Source organism: Saccopteryx leptura, unplaced genomic scaffold (assembly GCF_036850995.1).
Source record: "Saccopteryx leptura isolate mSacLep1 unplaced genomic scaffold, mSacLep1_pri_phased_curated manual_scaffold_18, whole genome shotgun sequence".
Classification (NCBI taxonomy): Eukaryota; Metazoa; Chordata; class Mammalia; order Chiroptera; family Emballonuridae; genus Saccopteryx; species Saccopteryx leptura.
In genome coordinates, this window is record NW_027095700.1 from 772,463 (window position 1) to 794,895 (window position 22,433).

General features: G+C 39.1%; 1 protein-coding gene across 1 annotated transcript in view; it reads right to left on the reverse strand.

Moving 5' to 3' along the window:
* Positions 1–22,433, reverse strand: part of LOC136386862 (lysine-specific demethylase 6A-like) — a 275,511-nt gene that overhangs the window by 44,612 nt on the left and 208,466 nt on the right. Inside the window, 3 exon segments of the mRNA XM_066357979.1 lie at positions 10,911–11,116; positions 11,957–12,062; positions 13,776–13,905. Coding sequence (XP_066214076.1) covers positions 10,911–11,116; positions 11,957–12,062; positions 13,776–13,905 — 442 coding nt within the window.

Consider the following 22,433-nt stretch of genomic DNA (forward strand, 5'->3'; position numbering starts at 1 on the left):
ATGGGCCAGTTACTCAACACTCCCTTAATTTTTGGGCCCGCTGTATGCTTCCTCCATCTCAATTATTGGAATTGAAGGTATTCCCTCTAACCTGCTGATCACTCCTCCTCCTCTGTCATCTAGAAAGACACCCCTTGACTCACTCCTTCCTTATTCTGTGTCAATTCTTTTCTCTCCCTGCCTCACACAGTAAGAACGGTCTTCCTACCAACTGGATAAAATACTGTACTCTCACATACCTCTTTCCCAATGCTGTTATAGTGCCCAATAATCAGTCCCTACCCATTCCAGTGATCCAGTAACTCTGGCACAGGAGGGCAGTGCAGCTCATTCCTCCTTTACAAACTCTCAGCATAACTTCATGGTTGGGATGAGCGTAGGGGAATTAGCCATAGCTCTACAATACTTAAAAACCCAGTTAGAGGACTACAAAAGAGCCTACATGATGTTGCAAAATCTTAATTTACAAAACCAGACTCACTCACAGCCATTACCTTACAAAACAGATGAAGATTACATCACCTCAGAGCTAAAGGGGGGGGGGGGGGTGGCGGCTCTGCCTCTTCCTAGCGAAATGACATTTCTATGTCCATCAATGACATATATCTTGAGGCAAGGCTCATCAGCTAACTGGAAAAGCTGCTAAGATAAAAGAATGTCAACCTAACACCAAGGACCCTTAGTTAAACAAAATGAATTGGTACGCTTGCCTATTTCCCCTCATAGGTCCTATAACCCTCCTCATCTTTGCTTTAATTTCGAACCATGTCTTGTATGCGTTTTTTCTTCTGTCCTCCAGGAACACTTGAGGGAATTTACCAATCAATTCATTGGAGGAATTATGATACTTCAAGGCACTACTCCATACCAGGCCCTAGCCTGAATGTGAAAAGATGGATATGAACAACTAATCAACTCCCATATATCCCATCCCCCTAAATGTTCACTGATCCTAACCAGCAGTAAGCAGCTACAGAGGAAGAGACCTTTGCCCCCTTTTCATGAACAACAAAAGGTTGGAATGTTAGGTCCGGTCCAGGGCCCCTTATCAAAATCTCAATTAGCAGGAAAAACTGTAAGTGATCTGACCCCAGTTCACTTCCTATAGTTCTCCTCCCATCACTTATCTAAACCTGGACCAGGATTCCTCCTCAAGGCTAACCCTGCTGACTAGCATTTCTCACTAAAAGGGACTGCACATAGACTTACTTACTGACAGACTCACATATTCTGAGCCCCAAGGCTGGGCAGCAGATCAGGTGGAGTCAGGTATATATGGAGAGGAGCCAAATTGTTTGGCTTTACTGCGAGGGCAGAAGAAACCTATCTTTTCAGGGTGAAAGTGCTGATGAGCTCTTTTATTAAAGCCCCCTCACCTCACATAGCATCCAGGCACAGATCTGAGTACTTATCAAAATAGCTAACAACCTCTATCCTACCTTGGTAATTTTCTAAGAACCTACATCATCAAACTCACACATACAGGTCTAAAACTCCTTGGCACATGTTACAGATTTCCTAAATCTGTTCAAAGGTCCACAAATCCCAAACACGCAGCAGCTGGCTTCAGCATGCCTTTTAACATCTTGCTAATAAGCAGCCCTGACCCTGACACTAGTGGCAGTTGGCCTCAGTTCCCAGCACAGTGACTTTCAGGCACCTCTTTGCACCATGCAGGCACCTACCAATGGCAGATCACTTTGGAGTTCCAACCAGGTGACACCAAACCAGTCATAGGCAGCAGTGCACTTTGGCCTACATAGGACTGTCCCAAGAGAACACAGAACCAATACATCCCATGGCTGGCTTCAGAACACCACACATTAGATCCACAAACAATGTACCCAACAAGTAAACTTCAATGGCATCAGAACCCTGATAAAGTGAATAACATACAGTGGGATCATCTTATGCAAAATACCTTCTGGTAAATCCTAACAGCCACTCAGCATAAGACTCATAAACCCCACCCATAAATCTGTCAAAAGTAATTAAGGCTTACCTATAATAATAATAGTACATACAACCCACAGAACAGACATCCCTAGAATACCTAGATCAGGTGAACACAAAAACTGAAGGACTTTATAGGACATCTATTACATTAGGCCACTATGTCAAGCCTGAGAGTTGTAGCAATATTACCTTACACACAGAAACAATCACAGGTATGACCTGTAGTGGCATAGTGGATAAAGCTTTGACCTGTGATGCTAACTTTGAAACCCCCAAATTGTCGGCTTGAGCACAGGCTCACCTGGCTTGAGTGCATGGTTGCCGGCTGTATCATCTCATAACCTGATGTGATGGTCACTGGCTTGGGCAAGGAGTCAATGATTCACCTGGTGCCCCCCAGTTAAGGCACATATGAAAAAGCATTCAATGAACAACTAAGGTGCTGCAATTAAAAGTCAATGATGTTCACTTGTATCCAAAAAAGGGGAAACAATCACAGGGAGACAGCCAAAAGGAGGAGACAAAGAAACAGACCCTACTCTGGGTTGGTTTGAGCATCGGTCCCAGGTACTAAGTGAGGACAATTCAGCCGATTCAAACATCAGCCCCAGACAAGGGTTGTCACGTGGATTCCAGTCAGGGTGCATGTGGGAGTCTGTCTGTCTCCCCTTTATATAAAAAATAATAATAATAATAAAGAACAAATAAAGAGGCCCTAAATTAAAGAAAAGAACAAAATCTGAGAGAAAGAAATACATAAAATGGAACTCATCAAAAATTAAGTATTGAATCTGCTCAACCAGTGTGAACCAGCTGAATCCCACCACTGGTTATAAGTATGTTCAAAGAATTTAAAAACAACTGAACTCAGTAAAGACTTACACAAAGAGAAACCATAAAAAAGAACCATGCATAAATGAAATGAACAGCAGACCAGATGAAGCAGAGAACTGAGTAAGTTATTCAGAAGACAAGGTAGTGGAAAACACCAACTGAAACAGCAAAACACAAACAAACAAACAAATTTAGAGTAATTAGGATAGTTTCAGGGGCCTCTGAGACAATGAGCACCAAATGTAAAAGTCCAGGAAGTACAGTCATAAATAAGAACAAACCAAAGACGCCCACACTAAGACACATCATAATGAAAATACCAAAGGTTAAAGACAAAGAGACGTTAAAAGCAGTAAGAAAAAGACAATACAAAGCAGCTCCCATAAGATTTTCAGCTTAGATCTCAACAGAAACTTTGCAGACCAGTATTAAATATGAAAAATGATGAAAAGAAAGGATACACAAGCAAAATTATTCTACTTAAAGGTTATTATTCAAAATCAAAAAAGAGCCTCCCAGACAAGAAAAAGCTAAGAAAGTTCTTCACCATTAAACCAGTATTACAAGAAATGTTAAAGAGACTCCATAAAAAAGAAAAAAATACATATATATCAAAAACAAGAACATGAATAACAATAACTGCACTTCAGATGTAAATGGATTAAATGCTTAAATTAAAAGACATATAAGGTAGCTGAAAAGGTAACAAAACACAATCCAGCCCTGGCTGGTTGGCTCAGTGGGAGCGCATTGGCACAGAGTGTGTAAGTCCTGAGTTTGATTCCCAGGCAAGGTACACAGGAGAAGCAACAATCTGCTTCTCCACCCTTCTCTCTCTCTCTCTCTCTCTCTCTCTTCCTCCCACAGCCATGGCTTAAATGGCTTGAGCAAGTTGGCCCCAGGTGCTGAGGATGGCTTCATGGCCTCCGCAACAGGCACTAAAATAACTTGGTTGCTAAGCAACAGATCAGGAGACCCAGATGGGCAGAGCATCATCCTGTAGGGGGCTTGCCAGCTGGATCCTAGTCAGGGTGCGTGTGGGTGTCTGCCTGCCTGCCTCTCACTTAATAAAACAAACAAGCAAAAAACAAAAATTAAACAACAATCAAAAGAAAACACAATTCATACATATGCAGCCTACAATAGACTCACTTAAGATTGAAATACACTTAAGTTCCTGAGTTACAAACATCCGGCTTGCTTTCTCATACGTAGAAAAGGAGCACCATCAGGACTGTTGGTAATCAATTGTACTTGGACATCCATGAAGATGATATCACAGAGTTACTTGATGCTCAAGGCAAAGAACTAAGCCATGAGGATTTTATAGAACTAAAGCAGCAGATGACAGCATTTACGGAAGAAAACAGGGACCTGGAAATTCTAGAACTGAGAAAGTTTTCTACAAAAGCGTTAACTGATGCTTTCTATCTCCTTGAAGCAGGAATGGCAACGTTAGAGGAGCAAGATCCTGATATAGAGGTTCACATCAAAGTCTACCATAAGGTCACTGAACACTTGCAATGCAATAGGGCCACTGATGATGAGAAAAAGAAAAACTCCTACATACCTCCCTGATGCATACACCTCATGACACAGAATCCTGCAGCAGAGTCAAACCTGACTCTAGAACACCAGTCCCATTCTTGCCAACAGGTCTGCCATCTTCTGCACCATTCAATATTAAGAGTGTATTTTAAAATGTTTAATTATAAATAGGCACAGAAAAGTAGAAATAAACACTTTAACACAAGCATCTAAGTTGCATTAAATAGGTACATGGACCTGTTCCAACTTACCTACAAAATTTAACTTCAGATCAAACCTATAGAACCTATCTCATTCATACACAGCTGACTGCCTATACACACACATACTGCAAGTAAAATGATGAAAAAAGATTTCATATGAATGAAAACAAAACAAGAAAAGAGTTGGGGTAGCAATACTTAAACAGAACAAAAAACAAAGGGTATGGCAAGAGACAGAAAAAAACATTTCATAATGATAAAGGAATCGATACAACAACATGATATCTTTGTAAACATTTACACACCCAGGTTAAAGGCATCTAAATATCCAGAACAGATTCTGGCTGGCTGGCTCATTGGTACAGCATCAGCCTCACGTGTAAAAGTCCTGAGTTCCATTCCCGGCCAGGGCACACAGGAAAAGCACCCATCTGCTTCTCCACCCTTCTCCTTCTCCTTCCTCTCTGTCTCTCTCTCCCCTGTATCACAGCCAAGGCTCCACTGAAGCAAAGTTGGACCAGGTGATGATGATGGCTCCATGGCCTCTGCCTCAGGGGCTAGAATGGCTCCAATTGCAATGGAGCCATACTCCAGATTGGCAGAACATCGTACCCTGGTGGGCATACCAGGTGGATGCTGCTCAGGCGCATGTGGGAGACTGTCTCTCTGCCTCCCCACTTCTCACTTCAGAAAAATTGAAAAATAAATAAACTAACAAACAAAGCAAATACTAATGGACATAAAGGGAGAGACTGATAGCTATATAGTCATGGTAGGAGATTTTAACACCCCATTGACATCAATGGATAAATTATCCGGACAGAAAATCAACAAGAAAAGAGTGACCTTAAATTACACATTAGACCTCATGGATTTAATTTATATTTTTAAACATTTCACTCCAAAGCCAAAGAATATATACATTCTTTTCAAGTGTACATGGAATATTTGTTAGGCCACAAAAAGTCCCAGCAAATTTAATAAAACTATATTAAGACACATCTTCTCTGATATGATATAAAAACATAAATCAATAACAAGAAAATACTTGAAAACCAAAAGAATTACTGAAGACTAAATAACATGCTATTAAACAATAAATGGGTTGACAATGTGATCAAGGAAGAAATCAAATTTATTAAAGATAATACAATGATGCAAATTCTCTGGGTTACAAGCAAAGTAGATCTAAGAGGGAAATTCATAGTAATACAAGCCTACTTCCAGAAATAAGAAAAATCTCAAATAAACAATCTAAACTTGCACTTGCACTTAGCAGAACTTGAAAAGGAACAACAAATAAAGCCTAATGTGAGTAGAAGAAAGAAAATAATAAAGTTCAGAGTAAATATAAATGAAATAGTCTTTAAAAATACAAAACTGGTTCTTTGAAAAGGTAACTAAAATTGACCCATAAGAAAAAAATAAGAGGACTCTATTAATTAAAATCCGAAATTCAAATAAAAGTGACAACTACAAATCAGGAAGACAAAAAATAAATTAGTATGAACACCATAGGCTTACCAATCAGGCAAACCAAAAGTGGATAAATTCTTAAAAATACACAATTTTCCAGACTGAATGAAGAAGAATAAATATCTAAACAGATAAATGACTACAGTGTATACATAAAGTCATGGTGCACTTTTCACCAGTCACAGGAAAGCAACAAAAATCGATAGAAATGTGAAATCTGCACCAAATAAAAGGAAAACTCTCCCAGTTTCATACCTATTCACTGCAGTTCGATGTGGACTCACGCACAGATTTTTTAGGGCTCCTTAGGTAGCTATCCCATATAGCCTCTAGCAGGGGTAGTCGAACATTTTATAAGAACCGCCCACTTTTGCCGTGCTGGTCAACCTGGTCCCTACTGCCCACTAGTGGGTGTTCCAGCTTTCATGGTGGGCCAATCGCAGCGCCATTTGGTTGCTCTGCCACTGCCCACCATAAAAGCTGAAACGCCCACTAGTGGGCAGCTGGGACTAGGCTGACCAGCACTGCAAAAGTGGGCGGTACCCCTGCTACAGACTCGTCACTGACTGATGGCCTACCAGAATGGGGTTTCTCCACCAAACTGCCGGTTTCCTTCAACTACATATCCCACCGAGTCATGTTATTCCTATGTGGTGGCGCTTCGTTATAAACACGCTGATAATTCATGTTGCACTTTGGTCACGGATTCGAATTGAGCGAGCCACAGAACACACTGAACTTTCCTCTGTACCATCCACATCTCCACTGGCATGGCCGTGGGCTGCTCAGCTGTATACACGGTGTGACATCATCATCTGCGCATGCGCATATGCTGCCACATCATCCTACAGAAACTGGGAGGGTTTTCCTTTTATTTGGTGCAGATTTCACATTTCCATCATCTTTTGTTGCTTTCCTGTGACTAAAAGTGTCAAAAGTGCACCATGACTTTATGGACACACTGTATTAACAATACTGATTCAGTATCAAAAACTTTCCACGAAACAATGGCTACACCAGATGGCTTCCCAGGTAAATTTTAGCAATCACAGAACAACTGACAACTAGCCTTCTTGATACTATTCCAAAAAACAAAAAACAATAAAGGCTCCCAATCTCAGTTTTATTAAATCAACATCATCCTGATTCCAAAAGTAGGCAAAGACATTACAAAAATATGAAACTATAGATCAATATTCCTAACAACCACCAACTCAAAAATCTTCATCAATATATTAGCAAACTTGCCTGACAGGCGGTGGCACAGTGGACAGAGTGTCAGAGTGGGATACGGAAGACCCAGGTTCGAGACCCCGAGGTCTCCGGCTTGAGCGCGGGCTCATCTGGTTTGAGCAAAATGCTCACCAGCTTGGACCCAAGGTCATTGGCTCGAGCAAGGGGTCACTTGGTCTGCTGAAGGCCCCCGGTCAAGGTACATATAAGAAAGCAATCAATGAACAACTAAGGTGTCACAACAAAAACCTGATGTTTGATCCCTGATTTACTGATGTCACCCCATTAAAATAAAAATTTATTTACAGTTAAAAAAAAAAAGAAAGCAATCAATGAACAACTAAGGTGTAGCAATGCGCAACAAAAAACTAATGATTGATGCTTCTCATGTCTCCGTTCCTGTCTGTCTGTCCCTGTCTATCCCTCTATCAGACTCTCTTTCTCTGGAAAAAAAAAAAATTGCACACCTATTTCAATTCATTAAAAAGATCACAGACAATCATCAAGTGAGATTTATTCCTGGGATACAAATTGGTTCTATATCCACAAGTCAATTAATGTAATATAGCATAAACAAAGTAAGAGATAAAAATCATATGATCATATCAATAGATGGAGGAAAAGTATCTGACAAAATATCTGACAGAATCTGTGGCCCTGGCCAGTTGGCTCAGCAGCAGAGCACTGGATTGGCATGTGGAAGTCCTAGGTTTTATTCCCAGCCAGGGCACATAGAGGAAGCGCCCCTTTAAATTTGCTATTATTGGGGGGGGGGGGTAGTAGCAAGCGGAGACACTGGAATTCTTGATCAATACTGGTAGAAACATGGAACAGTACAGCAATTGTAAAAACAGATTATAGAAATTTAAGTACAGAATCACCATATAATGTAGCCATTCATTCAACTTTGGCTATCGACCCAAAAAAAACAGCAGATACAAACAAATCTGCACACCAATTTTTATAGTCATATTATTCACAAAAGCCAAAGAGTGAAAAGAAAAATGCTCATCAACAGATGAAGGGATAAACAAAATGTGTTATCTACTCAACAATGAAGTACTTTTCAGCTCTAAAAAAATTTAAATTGTGAAATATGCATGAATTTAGAAGACATTCTACTAAATGAACTAATCTAAACACAAAAGAACAATTACTATTTGATCTCACTTACAGAAGCCACTAGAAATGTCAAACTTACTGAAACAGCAGATTGAATAGTGGTTACCAGAGAATGTGGAAAGAAGGTAGTGGTAATCATTTTTGAGAGAAAACACAACCTGACTGTGGTGGCACAGTGGCTATATAAAGCACTGACCTAAAATGCTGAGGTTCCCAGTTTGAGTCACCTGCCTTGCCTGGTTATGGCACATATGAGAAGCAACTGAGAGCTGATGCTTCCCACTTCTCCCTAGCCTCTCCTTCCTCCCTCGTCTTTTTAGCTCTCCTCTTTCTAAAATCAGTAAGGAAAAAAAAAAGTGAGAAATTAAGGATTGTGTAATTTCGGATGATGAAGAGTTGCTGGAGATGAATAATAGTGATAGTGGCACAATCATGTGAATGAACTTAATGCTACTCAATGATGAAAAATATAAAAATGAGGCTAGAATTTTAAATATCAAAAAAAAATAACATGAAAGAATTAATTAAACATGTAAAACTTCCTTTTTGTGTTTTGTTTTTTTTTACTCAATGACGGGAGGCAGAGAGGCAGACTCCTGTATGCACCCCTGAGTGGGATCCACCCTGCAAGCCCAGTAGGCAGCAATGGTCTGCCTCTCGGGGACATTGTTCCGTTGCTCAGCAATTGAGCTCTTCTAAGCACCTGAGGCAGATGCCATGGAATCATCCTCAGTGTTTGCTGCCAACTTGCTCCAATTGAGCGATGGCTACAAGAGGAGAAGAGATACAGAAAAACAGATAGAAAGAGAGAGAGAAATAAAAAGAGAGAGAGATGTGAGAGGGGGAAGAGTGGAGAAGCAGATAAGCGCTTCTCCTGTGTACCCTGACTAGTAATTGAACCTGGAACATCCACACACTGGGCGAAGATCTACCACTGAGCCAACTGGCTAGGGCCAATATGTAAAACTTTCAATTCCATGTCCCAATTACAGTACTTCAATACATTCTTTAAAAAATTACACTAGTGGCCCTGGCTGGTTGGCTCAGTGGTAGAGCGTCGGCCTGGCGTGCAGGAGTCCCGGGTTCGATTCCTGGCCAGGGCACACAGGAGAAGCGCCCATCTGCTTCTCCACCCTTCCCCCTCTCCTTCCTCTCTGTCTCTCTCTTCCCCTCCCACAGTCAAGGCTCCATTGGAGCAAAGATGGCCCGGGCACTGAGGATGGCTCTGGTTGCAACAGAGCAACGCCCCAGATGGGCAGAGCATCGCCCCCTGGTGGGCATGCCGGGTGGATCCCGGTTGGGCGCATGTGGGAGTCTGTCTGACTGCCTCCCGTTTCCAACTTCAGAAAATTACAAAAAATAAAAAAAAAATTTTTTAATTAAAAAATTACAAAAAGCTAGTCTTTTGTTTCAAGAAATATGGTTAATAAGGAATATCTAACTGTAACCTCATTCTATTATCTATTTTTAATAAGATCTTAGTATTCTATCTATGACATACTCAGTTCAAATTTACAGTTTAAATTTAGACACAGAAAACAAATTAAGTTTTTGAGTAAAATATCTAGTGACCTCACTGCTATTGTTATATTTATTTTGTGAAAGAATTCAAAAGTCCTTATTTTAACACCTACCAAGAGAGTCTATTTCTGATTTACTTCCTATTAGGTCTTTTAGTACTCACTTTGATTCAGGTTTTTGTTTTTTGTTTTTTTAAACTCTTCATGTATTTTGAGGTATTTTGGAAACCTTTTGCTAATCCTACACATTTTTTTAGAAATTTAGAATGACATAGGAAGAGTATTAATGCTTTCTATGGGAGTATCTTTCAGATTAAAACAGAATAAGAACATCCTCCCACTAAACAGATGAAAATGAGAGTTACCCACATAACTTTCTTTATGTTAAAACTATTCTTCAACTATTAAGTAAACTACATATTTACCATTTGGAATAAGTACATTTCAAAAATAGAGAATTCTATTTTATTTCTCTATCATCAATATACAGTTAATTTATTTCTCTATTATCAATATACAGTTTATGAACTATGACCCTTGCTTAATTTTTTTTTTTTTTTGGAGAGCAAGAGAGGGTGAGAAAGAGGGACAGACAGACAGACAGACAGGAAGGGAGAGAGATGAGTGGCATCAACTAATAGTTGCAGCACCTTAGTTGTTCAGTGATTGCTTTCTCATATGTGCCTTTTCTGGGGGGCCCCAGCTGAGCCCTTGCTCAAGCCAGCAACATTCGGATGCAAGCCAATGACTTTTGGGCTCAAGCCAAAAACCATGGGGTCACGGCTATGATCCCACACTCAGGCCAGATGAGCCCGTTCTCAAGTTGGCAACCTTAGGGTTTCAAACCTGGATCCTCAGGGTCCCAGGCCAACTCTATATCCACTGTGTGACCTCCTGGTCAGGTGAACTTAAGTGTAAATTCTTAAAACTTTAATAATTTGTAAATTGCAGCCCTTTTAAAACACAATTATGTAAACTAAACAAATTGTTATACAGAATTGAAGGAAAAAATACTTACTCTCAATGATTCCTGGAAGGAGGAGGCCTGGTACTGTGCATACTTAGCAATTGTAGTATGAGATCTGTTACTTTCACAATGCCAAATTTTCTTAGTTCCAGTGGGATCCCAGTTTTCATCAGCTGGTTGCAACAACTGTGTTCTCACCTCTACCACATGTTCATTGCTGGCTTCTACCAAAGTTTTGGTAGAGAAAAGTCCCAGATCTTCATAAATAAATAAATTATATTAATTAATAAAATTATATTTAGTACAGTTAACTTTTAAAAAGCACTTCTAAAAGGACACAGAGCTCCATCCATTTCCATGACAACTGCTTCAAACCATATGGTACCAAATCCAGATAGCAGACCCTTGAAGCTCCAGATATGATCACCACAGGTGTCACAAGAGGCTATGCATTATAAAGAGGATCTCCAGTTTTTAAATTTTTAATTTATTGGGGTAACACTGGTCAATAAATTACAAAGGGTTCAGGTGTCCCATTAATACATCATCTCTGTAATGCATTGCACATTTACCACCCTTTGCCTTTCTTCTACCTCCCCCATTCCCCTTTTCCATCTATAATCCCCATACTGTTGTATCTATAAACTTTCATTTCTTTGCTTAATCTCTTCATGTTTTCCACTCACACTCAACCCCCATTCCCTCTGACAGCTGTCAGTCTGTTCTCCATATCTGTAAGTCTGTTTCCATTTGTTTGTTAGATTATTTGGTTCATTATATTCCACATATAAGTAAAATCACATGACACTTATATTTCCCTAACTGGCTTATTTCACTAATTATAATAATCCCAGGTTCTGCAATTTATACACAAAAATTCTTTGTTATTTACCTAAACCATTCATGTTGCATAATGATACCAAATTAAAACCTAAAATTCACCATAAATTTGCCAATGAATATTGACAGCAAATATTAACTTTGAGAAAGAGAACATTAAAATAAAAACTCAAAAATGAAAAGAAAAATCAATAGGTATCTGACTACATTTTTAATAAGAATAAAAGAAATGGTCAGACTGTTCTTAAAAACCTTACCTAATTTAAGAGCTCCAGCAAGGCCACGTATAACTGTAACAGGGTTTTTGGGATTTGTACAAAACTGATGTAATGGAGGAAAGAAAGCATCACGTTTATTTTCCAACTGTAAAATTAAAATGTTTTATTAGATATCAGAAAAATAACTAAATATTTTATCACAAATTCATAATCATTTTTCTTTAACTGAGCATTTTAACATCTGCAAAGTATCTTAACCATTAACATTGTATTGTTACATGTTTATCATCAGTCTTTCTAGAAAACTGTTAGGCTATAACTGCTATATACATTTTCCTTTTAGAGAAATACATTTAAAATTTGATTATTATTAACATTATGTTAACAGTAAAATATATTTAAATATTTTAGCAATTCAAAAATATTTCCTTAGTTTGCTTTTCAAATATAATTATATAGTTCTTATATAAAAATGATAAAAGTGAAATTAAATTTTGATGATTTTAAAGTTATCAAAATACAAAATAAATTCAGTATGACTCACAAAAGATAAATTTTCATTTGGCATTTGTTCTCTCAAAAAGTTTAGGCTCTGGCTGGTTGGCTCAGTGGTAGAGTGTCGGCCTGGCATGCGGAAGTCCTGAGTTCAATTCCCGGCCAGGGCACACAGGAGAAGCACCCATCTGCTTCTCCACCCCTCCCCCTCTCCTTCCTCTCTCTCTCTCTCTCTCTCTCTCTTCCCCTCCAGCAGCCAAGGCTCCATTGGAGCAAGGTTGGCCCAGGCGCTGGGGATGGCTCTATGGCCTCTGCCTCAGGCGCTAGAATGGCTCTGGTTGCAACAGAGCAACTCCCCAAGATGGGCAGAGCATCGCCCCCTGGTGGGTATGCCGAGTGGATCCCGGTCGGGCGCATGGGGAGTCTGTTTGACTGCCTCCCCATTTCCAGCTTCGGAAAAATACAAAAAAAAAAAGAGTTTAGTCTGGAAGTTTTATTTTAATCTTAAGCTCAGGATCTTCCTATCGTATAAGTTACTAGTAAATTTTAATTTACTAAAATATAGGCATAACACGTGAGGAAAAAGGAATCAAATCTCTAAAGAGCTTCTCATCCATAAAATTATTCTAAAGATTTAATCTTTAAATTTTAGATGAGAATTGCTTTAACTTGAATGTTAAGGGAAATGTTAATAGATAACAGAAATTCTGGAAAAAAATAGAAATTATTTTAATTTAAATCATATCAACTTTTCATATGAAATACAGATATTTCTGAAAAGTAAAATCAGCATTCAGCTTCAAATTAAAAATTAAAAGTATCTACTCATATATATTTTAACATTTTTAGTCATAGATGCCCATCAATTTTATATTCCCCATCACATTTTTAAAGATATAAAATGTTCTTTATTCACATAAAGTCAAATAAATTTGAAGATTCCTATAATTACCAGAAGGTAGTATTAAGAATAAAGTAACAAAAAAATGACATGAAAACAAATTATCTCTTGCAAGCCCTTCATAATCCCAATGCATACATAAGAAAATACTTTATAAAGATTCTCTTCAAAAATTATTTCTGAATATACTAATAGTCAACAATCTTTTCTGTAAAAGGACAGATAATAAATATTTTTGGTTTTGTCAACTTCGTGGTTTCTTCTGCAAATAGTTAACTCTGGCAAACTAATGCAAAGCAAACCACAGATACAATATATAAGTCTGTGTTAACAGAAAAACTATGTATTGGTCATATTTAGGTTGAGAGATTCCAGTTTTCATCCATCCTATAAGAAACAACTATGTTTTCAAAATACAGACAAGTTCAGATACTTGATATATGTCTAATTAATGTGACTCACATAAATACTAGGTGTAGGTGGATTCAACTTGTCCTTTGGCAAGGGAGGGTATGGTGAAGTTGGTGGTCTTGGAGGAGGACATTTATCCAAAAAAATGTGACTATTAGACAAGCCATTTTTACCTAAATTCCTGTAAAATAAGTAGAAGAACTGTATCAACTATTTACTTTAAAAACAAATCTTTTAAAACCTAGTAAAGTTTTTAAATATAGGGATATTTATAAAAATAAAATCATTTAGGATATTTGTAATCCATTTAGCAAAAAACAATAATTGTTATTTTCAGCACAGGTTAACTTAGATTTGTTAGACCAAACAAGATCTATACATATAGCCACATAATATAAGTTGATAAAAATTTTCTCATCATAATTGTCTGATACATGTATATTTAACTCTCCAAACCAGCATCTGCAGATTATATCAAAATAATTTATTTTTTTAAGTGAGAGGAGGGGAGATAAGACTCCTGCATGTACCCAGACTGGGATCCATCCAGCAAATACCGACTGGGGTCGATGCTCAAATAAATCAAAAAAATTTTTTTTTAATTTTTATTTAAAAGGTTTAGAAAAGCCAAAATTGACGGCCAGCTTTCTCAATCTCCTCCTTGAAGACGAGCTTGACAAGGCCTTCTGGCGGGGAGGCTGTGTCTGCCGCGGGTGGGGACGTGTTCGCCGTGGGCGCAGGCTGGGCGGTGGCGGCCCCGGTGGACTGGCTCCTGAGGCAGCGCTGGAAGACACAGACTGGCCAGTCTGCAGTGCGTTGGCTGGGGAGTTCGGGGCCTCCTTATTCTCACAGTTCTTTTTGTCAAATAAGTCAATTTTAATAGTTTAAGAACTCTTCTTTTATCTATTTTAACACATTTATTATTTACAAATTTGAAATAACTTTAAGATAAATTATTTCAAAGGCAAACAGTATCTAACATGGGAGTAATTTGCCAACATGTTTAGCATTTATAACTTAGCAAATAGAAAACCTTTAACTGAAGGAAAAGGAAGTTAATTCAAATAATACTAAGTAATACTTATAATTAATGTGAGAATTCAAAGCAACTATACAATTCATTTAAAAATTTTTATAATCTGTAAATGTAGTATAGTCTTGCTGAGTTGTAAAGAGAATCATTTTGAGAACAGAGAACAAGTAGTGTTCCCAGATTTCAAGGTGGCCACACAGGTATTCTGGAAGTAAGATAAGACATAAATAGACATCTTACTATAAAATTATAAGTGCTATCTAAACCTGTTTTTCGCACATTATTTAACATTAAATGAAGAAAATATGTTGAATATTTTTTGATTCTGGTCTTTAGGTGAGAAAATATATGATTGGGCAAAAGTAGATTTAGTTATTTGTATGGAAAATAACATAATAATTAATAAATAATAGAGGAATAAACTGTTTTTGAATACTTATAACTGTAAACCTACTACTTTTGCTCCAGCCTGTATACTAAAAAACACTGAATTATATATTTTTAAATGAGTGATTTGAAAGGTATGAGTGTGGCTCTGGCTAGTTGGTTCAGTGGTGGAGCGTCAGCCTGGCATGCATATGTCCCAGGTTCAATTTCTGATCAGGTCACACAGGAGAAGCAACCATCTACTTCTCTACCCCTCTTCCTCCTGTCTCTTTTTCTCTTCCTCTCCCAACGCCATGGCTCTACAGGTTTAAGTGCATCAGTGTGGGTGCTAATGATTGCTGCTGGAGCATCTGCCTCAGGCCGTGGAGACCATGGGCCCAAGACAGGGTAGCCAGTGATCCCAGTTGGGGCACATATGGCAGCGAGTCTATCTCCTCTCCTCTCATTTAGAAAAAGAAGGAAAAAAGGCTCAGTAACATCTGCAGGAGAAAAATCTGTACAGCATACTGTCAAAGAGAGTGCTACTTAGTCTTTGACTCCTTTTATTGTGTGTGTGGAAAGGAGATAAAACCCATTTAAGAAATAAATTTGTGCAGCTCATTCTGCTAAGTATAGTACAATATATTGGGTTGGGGAATAAGTTCGTAGCGTTTTTATATTTTCTTTTATTTTACAACGATTTGTTTGCTGTTTGGCAAAGGGTAAGTATTCATTCGATAAAACTTTCTGCTCTACAAAACTATGTTAATTGTATTTTTGAGTTATTTAATTTTTTATTAGTTTTGAGGCTTAGAAATGGAATACCCAGGAGGCAAAAATCAACATTTTCGACACCTGCTCTTCTTTGCTTTTCATTGAGGTAAAAAAGCTGCCGAAGCAGCCCGGGACATTTGCGACGTGTATGGAGAAGGTGTCATAGGCGAGTCTACAGCACGGAAATGGTTTGCAAAGTTCAAAAATGGCGACTTTGACGTCGATGACACGTCCCGCAGCGGAAGGCCTTCTGAATTCGATGAAGAACGTCTCAAATCACTTTTGAAGGAGAACGGTCGCCAAACCAGTCATGAATTGGCGGAAAAAATGAACTGCGATCATAAAACGATTCTCAATCACCTTCATTCAATGGGATTTACCAAAAAATTGGGAGCCTGGGTGTCTCATGAGCTCAATGAAAAAAACAAAGAAAGTTGCCTTCAAATTGCTTCTCAGCATCTCGCCCGCCATTGAGCAACACGCAGTCAAAAACAGCGCTTTTTGTACCAAATCTTCACAGGAGATGAGAAATGGTGCCTATACATCAATATGAAGCAAAGAAAGGAGTGGGTGGCTCCAGGAGATACGCCAAAGCCGAGAGTCAACCCGGACCTTCATCCAAAGAAGATCATGATATGTGTTTGGTGGGACTGGGAGGGCATGGTGCACTGGGAAATGCTCGAAAAGAATGCCACGGTCAACAAGGAGCTCTACATTGCCCAGCTACACCGGGTGAATGAGGCTACTCGACTGAAAAGACCTGATCGACATGGTCAAACCATACTCCTTCACGACAATGCCAGGCCCCATGTTGCACAAGTCGTCAAAGCCGCACTCCAAGAGCTCGAATGGGAGGTCCTTCAGCATCCGCCGTATTCTCGGGACCTTGCACCGACCGATTACCATCTTTTTCGCTCCCTGTCAAACCATATGAAGGGCGTTACCTTCGATAACAAAGTGGTCCTTAAAAACTGGCTCAACAACTTCTTTGACACCAGACCAGGCGATTTTTGGCGGAACGGCATCAACAAATTGATCGAGAGGTGGGAAGAGGTTGTAAACAGCAACGGCGAATATATAATTGATTAACTTATTGATATAATTATTGTTTTTTATTTAAATAAAAGTCTTCGGTAAAAACGCTACAAACTTATTCCCCAACCCAATAGTTGTTTATCCTAGAGTGGCAAAGGCTGGTACTTTCTCAATTCTTTGTGCCTTTCCTTTCATACCTCCTACCCATTTTATAACCTCTTTCATAGTCACACAAAATGTTACTAAAAATAACAAAGTTAGTTTCTCCATGCTTTGTTGTTTTCCACCAAATATGATTTAACCCATTTTCTAGTTTTTCTAACCCCCAAATAAGATCAATCACAAAGAAGTTGAAAACTCTGATAACAAATAGAGGTCATATATCTCATATAAAGTAGGTTGTAAAAAATCCTGATGCTCAAAAACTAGTAAGAGTTTTCATGGTAAAGGAGATCATCAACAAAACGAAAAGACAATCTACTGAATGACAGAATTTAGCAATGATACATCTATTAAGAGGTTAATGCCCAAAATATATATGAACTTATACAACTCAACACATCCCAAAAAAATTCAGTTAAAGAATGTGCAGAAGATCTTAACAGACACATATTTCCTAGATTTTCTTTGTTTAGTGTTAAAATAATAACATGTCTGCTATTTTTTCCAAAGGATAAAAAGGAACATACACATGGCCAATACACATACCAGATGCTCAAGGTCACACTGTTGGAGTAGTCCAAATTAAAACCAGAATGAGATATCATCTCATCCATTTTAGTATGCTATCAGCAATAAATCAACAAACAAAAGTTGGTGAGACTGTGGAGAAAAGGGAACCCCTGTGCACTGTTGGTGGGAATGCAGACTCATGCAGCCACTAGAAAAACAGTATGGAGGGTCCTCAAAAAATTAAAAGTGGAACTCTATGACCCAGCAATTCTAATCTTGATTATAAACCCAAAGAAATCTGAAAACACTAATTTGAAAGAATATATGTACTCCTGTGCTCACAGCAGCATTTTTTTTTAAATAGCCAAGATTTGGAAGTAGCCCAAGTTCATCATCATGTAAGTAGATAAAAAGCAATAGTACATACGTAAATTGAAATACTACTTGGCCCCCATTTTTACCACTTAGGTGACAGGAGGAGAAAGAGTAAGACAGACTCCCATGTGCACCCTGACTAGGATCCCACCAGGCTATCCCATCTGTGGCAGATGCCTGAGTTATTTTTAGCACCTGAGTCTGATGTGCTTGGACCAACAGGAACTATCCTCAGTACCCAGACCTCTGAGCCAATCAAGGCACTGGCTATGGGAGCGGCAGAGGGAAAGAAGGGGGAAAGAGAGGGGAAGAAGCAGATGGTTGCTTCTCCTGTGTGCTCTGACTGAGGATTGCACCTGAATGTCCTTACACTGGGCCAACACTCTATCCACTTAGTCAGGAAATAGGGCCCTACTTGGCCTTAAAACCAAGATGAAATCTTACCATTTGAAACAGTACAAATGGACTGAAAGAGTATTATGGTAAGTGAAATAAGACACTCAGAAAAAGATGAATACTACATGATCTCACTTATATATGGAATCTAAAAAATAGCATAAACAAAAAATCAAAACAGGCACAAACTCATATGTAGAGAACAGACTGACAACTGCCAGATGGGAGGAAGTTTGAGAGTCTGGGTGAAAATAAGGCACGAGGTTGTTGCTGGGACAGAAGAAAATCCACTTTCTTCTGCTGGAGTCTGCATACTACAGTTGGTTAACTTCAACATGCAGAAGGGGAAACTGTACTACTGACCTGACACAGACACATCAAATCAACACTGAGGCTAGCACTTAGCTGTGAAACACGGCACTGAAATTTCATGGATTCTGAATGTAAAGGCTCACCATCCACCATGTTCCCTATAGGTTGGTCCCATGGAACTGAGGCAACTAGATCATGGGGGAAGCACTCCAGCTTCCCATTTTATACCTACTTAAAGAGATCTGAAAAGCCAGAGAAGTGCAAGAGAGCTAAAACTTGAGATTCAGCACAAACTACTGGAAAACAATAGCAAGACTTGCTCATATCAATCTACTAGAGAAGAGCCAGCTACTCATATAAAGGTGCCTAGCTAAAGAGTGAATCTATAAACTACCATAAATAACCAGGGTAATGAGGAAACTTAGAAAAAAGATTAAAAAACTTTTCAGAAAACAAATTTTAAACACATAGAAATATGTAATTTCAATGATAAAAAACTCAAGATTTCAATTCTGAAAAACTCAAGATGTAAGAAAATACAGATAAGCAGTTTAATGAGCTCAGAGAACAAATCAACAAACAAAAATGAATGCTTTACTAAAGGCACTGAAACCTTTAAATAGAACCTAACAGAAATTCTGGAGATAAAGATCTCAATAAAAGACATTAAGAACTAGCAGGCATGGGAAACAGAGCTGATCCTATGCAGGAATGAATTAGTAATATTAAAGACAGAAATTCAGAAATGACAGGGAGGAAGACAAACACTTAAACATAAAAGAAAAATTTAAAGAACTCTACAAAAACTATATGACTCCACCAAAAACAGCAATATGAATATAAGTATACCAGAAAAAAAGAGTCAGAAAATAACTGAGAGTTTATATTCAAACAGTTTATGAGAACTTTCTAAACCTACGGAAAGTGATAGATCCTAACCGAATAGAATTAATTATCTCAACCCCAAAAGGCCTTCTCTAAGGCACATTATATTAAAACTGTCAAAAATTAATGATAAATAACAAATTCTCAAGACAGTCAGGGAAAAGAAGAAAGTAACCTATGAAGGAAAGTCCATTAGGTTATCACTGAACTTCTCAGAAGAACCTCTATATACTAAAAGCAATATGTCTACTCTTTTAGTATATACTTAAACTACTGAAAGACAGAATTATCAGCCAAGAAAACTATATATCCAGCAAAGTTATCCTTTAGATATGAAGAAGACCTTCATTGCAGAAAATACTCAAAGGGCTTATTCTATCTGAACCAAAGAACAAAACCTTGCCTCCCCCGCCCCCCACCCCTGCCACACACAAAGAACAAAATAACAAGTAAGATCACCAACAAACTTACACCATAAACAGGAATAATTTGGGACAAGGTCAGAATCTGCAAAGGAGAATGAGGCTCACTCACATTCAAAAGAGAAAGAAATATATATAACCTTTGTCAAAAATCTAATGGTAACCACACCCAAAACACCCAGAAATGAGGCACATAACTTAAAAAAAAAAAAAAGGAAACAAAGGAAAGAAGTATATAGTACCACCACTGCTGCGGCTGCACACACACAGAAAAATAACTAGTGGGGCCTGATCAGGCAGTGGTGCAGTGGATGGAGGGTCGGCATGGGATACAAAGGACACAGTTATGAAATCCTGAGGTAGCTAGCTTGAGCGCAGGCTTATCCAGTGTGAGTACGGGCTCACCAGCTTGAATGTTGAGTCACTGGCTTGAGTACAGGATCATAGACATGACCCCAAGCTTGCTGGCTTGAGCCCTAAGATCAGTGGCTTGAAGCCCAAGATCTCTGGCTTGAGCAAAGGTTCACTGGCTCACCTGTAGCCCCCTAGTCAAGGGTTATAGGAGAAAGCAATCAATGAAAAACTGAGGTACGGCAACAAAGAATTGATGCTTCTCATCCCTCTCCCTTCTTGTCTCTCTGTCCCTATCTCTTTAAAAAAAAAAAAAAAAAAGAACTAATGGAGACACAGAGCTACCACAAAACAAAACATAGAATGACTATAGGAAATCTTCATGTGCCAATAATTTTCCTAAATGTAAACAGGTTGATTTTACCAGTAAAAAGCCAGAGTAGCTGGCTCAGTGGTAGAGCATTGGCCTGGCATATGGAAGTCCCTGGTTCGATTCTTGGCCAGGGCACACAGGAGAAGCACCCATCTGCTTCTCCACCCTTCCCCCTCTCCTTCCTCTCTGTCTCTCTGCTCCCCTTCTCCCCTTCAGCAGCCAAGGCTCCACTGGAGCAAAACTGGCCCAGGCCCTGAGGATGGCTCCATGGCCTCCACTTCAGGCTCTAGAATGGCCCCAGCTGCAATGGAGCATCGCCCCCTGGTGGGCGTACTGGGTGGATCCCAGTCCAGCGCAAGAGGGAGTCTGTCTGCCTGCCTGCCTGCCAGCCCTTCCGCCCCCCACTTCAAACTGGGGGGGGGGGGTTCAGAGTAGCAGACGGGCTCAAAGAGCAAAACCCAATCTTATTCTGCATTCAGGAAACACATCTAAGCTGCAGCAACAGAGACTATGTCTTAGTGAAAGGGGGGAAAATGATTATCCACATAAATAACATTCACAGAAAAGTAGGTGTAGCCACACTGCTGACAAAATAGATGTCAAGATAAGAAGGTAACAAGACACAAAGATGGACATTTTATAATGATAAAGGAGACACTAAATCAAGAAGACATAACAAACTGATTAGGCAATAGTGCAGTTGGTGGAGCACTGACCTGGAATATTGGGGACCCAGGTTTGAAATTACAAGATCACTGGCTTGAGCATGGGCTCATCTGGCTTGAGGGCAGGATCACAGACATGATTCCATGATCACTGGCTTGAGCCCAGAGGTCTCTGACTTGAAGCCCAAGGTAACTGGCTTAGGCGGAGCCCCCAGACAAGGCATGTATGAGGAAACAATCAATGACAACTAACGTAGCACAATGAAGAACTGATGCTTCTCATCTCTCTCCCTTCCTGTCTGTCCATATCTTTCTCTATTGCTAAAAAAAAAAAGTAACAATTCTCAATATATGTGCTTCCAATCAGAAAGCAATGAAATATATAAACAGCCACTAACAGAACTAAAGGGAGAAACTGACAAAAAAATCATTGTTGGGGAACTAAACTCCAAGGATGTGAAGGATTTATAAACTGAAAATGACAAAGATGAAAAGAAACTGAAAAAGACAATGAAATGGAAAGATATCCCATGATCATGTGGTAGTACAGTGGAAAGACTTTGACCTGGGATGCTGAGGACCCAGGTTCTAAACTCTTAGGTAGCTGGCCTGGCATGGGCTCATCCAGCTTAAGCACTGTGTCACCAGCTTGAGTGTGGGATCATAGACACATGATCCATGGTCACTGGCTTGAGCCCAAAGCTTGTTAGCTTGAACCCAAAGACACTGGCTCATAATGGAGTCCCCTGGCCAAGGCACATATGAGAAGCAATCAATGAACAACTAAAGTGCTACAACCACAATTTGATGCTTCTCATCTTGCTCCTTTCCTATCTGTATCTCCCTCCTTTTTAAACACAAACAAAAAACCCAACTCTTGACAGCACTAGACAGATCATATAAACAGGAAATCAATATAAAAACCAAACAAACTGGCTTTCATCATGGCAATGCGGTTCAGTGGAAAAAGCATCATTCTGTGATGCCAAGGTTTTGGGTTCCATTCTTGGTCTGGGCACATTAAGAGAAGCAATCATGACCACACAATTA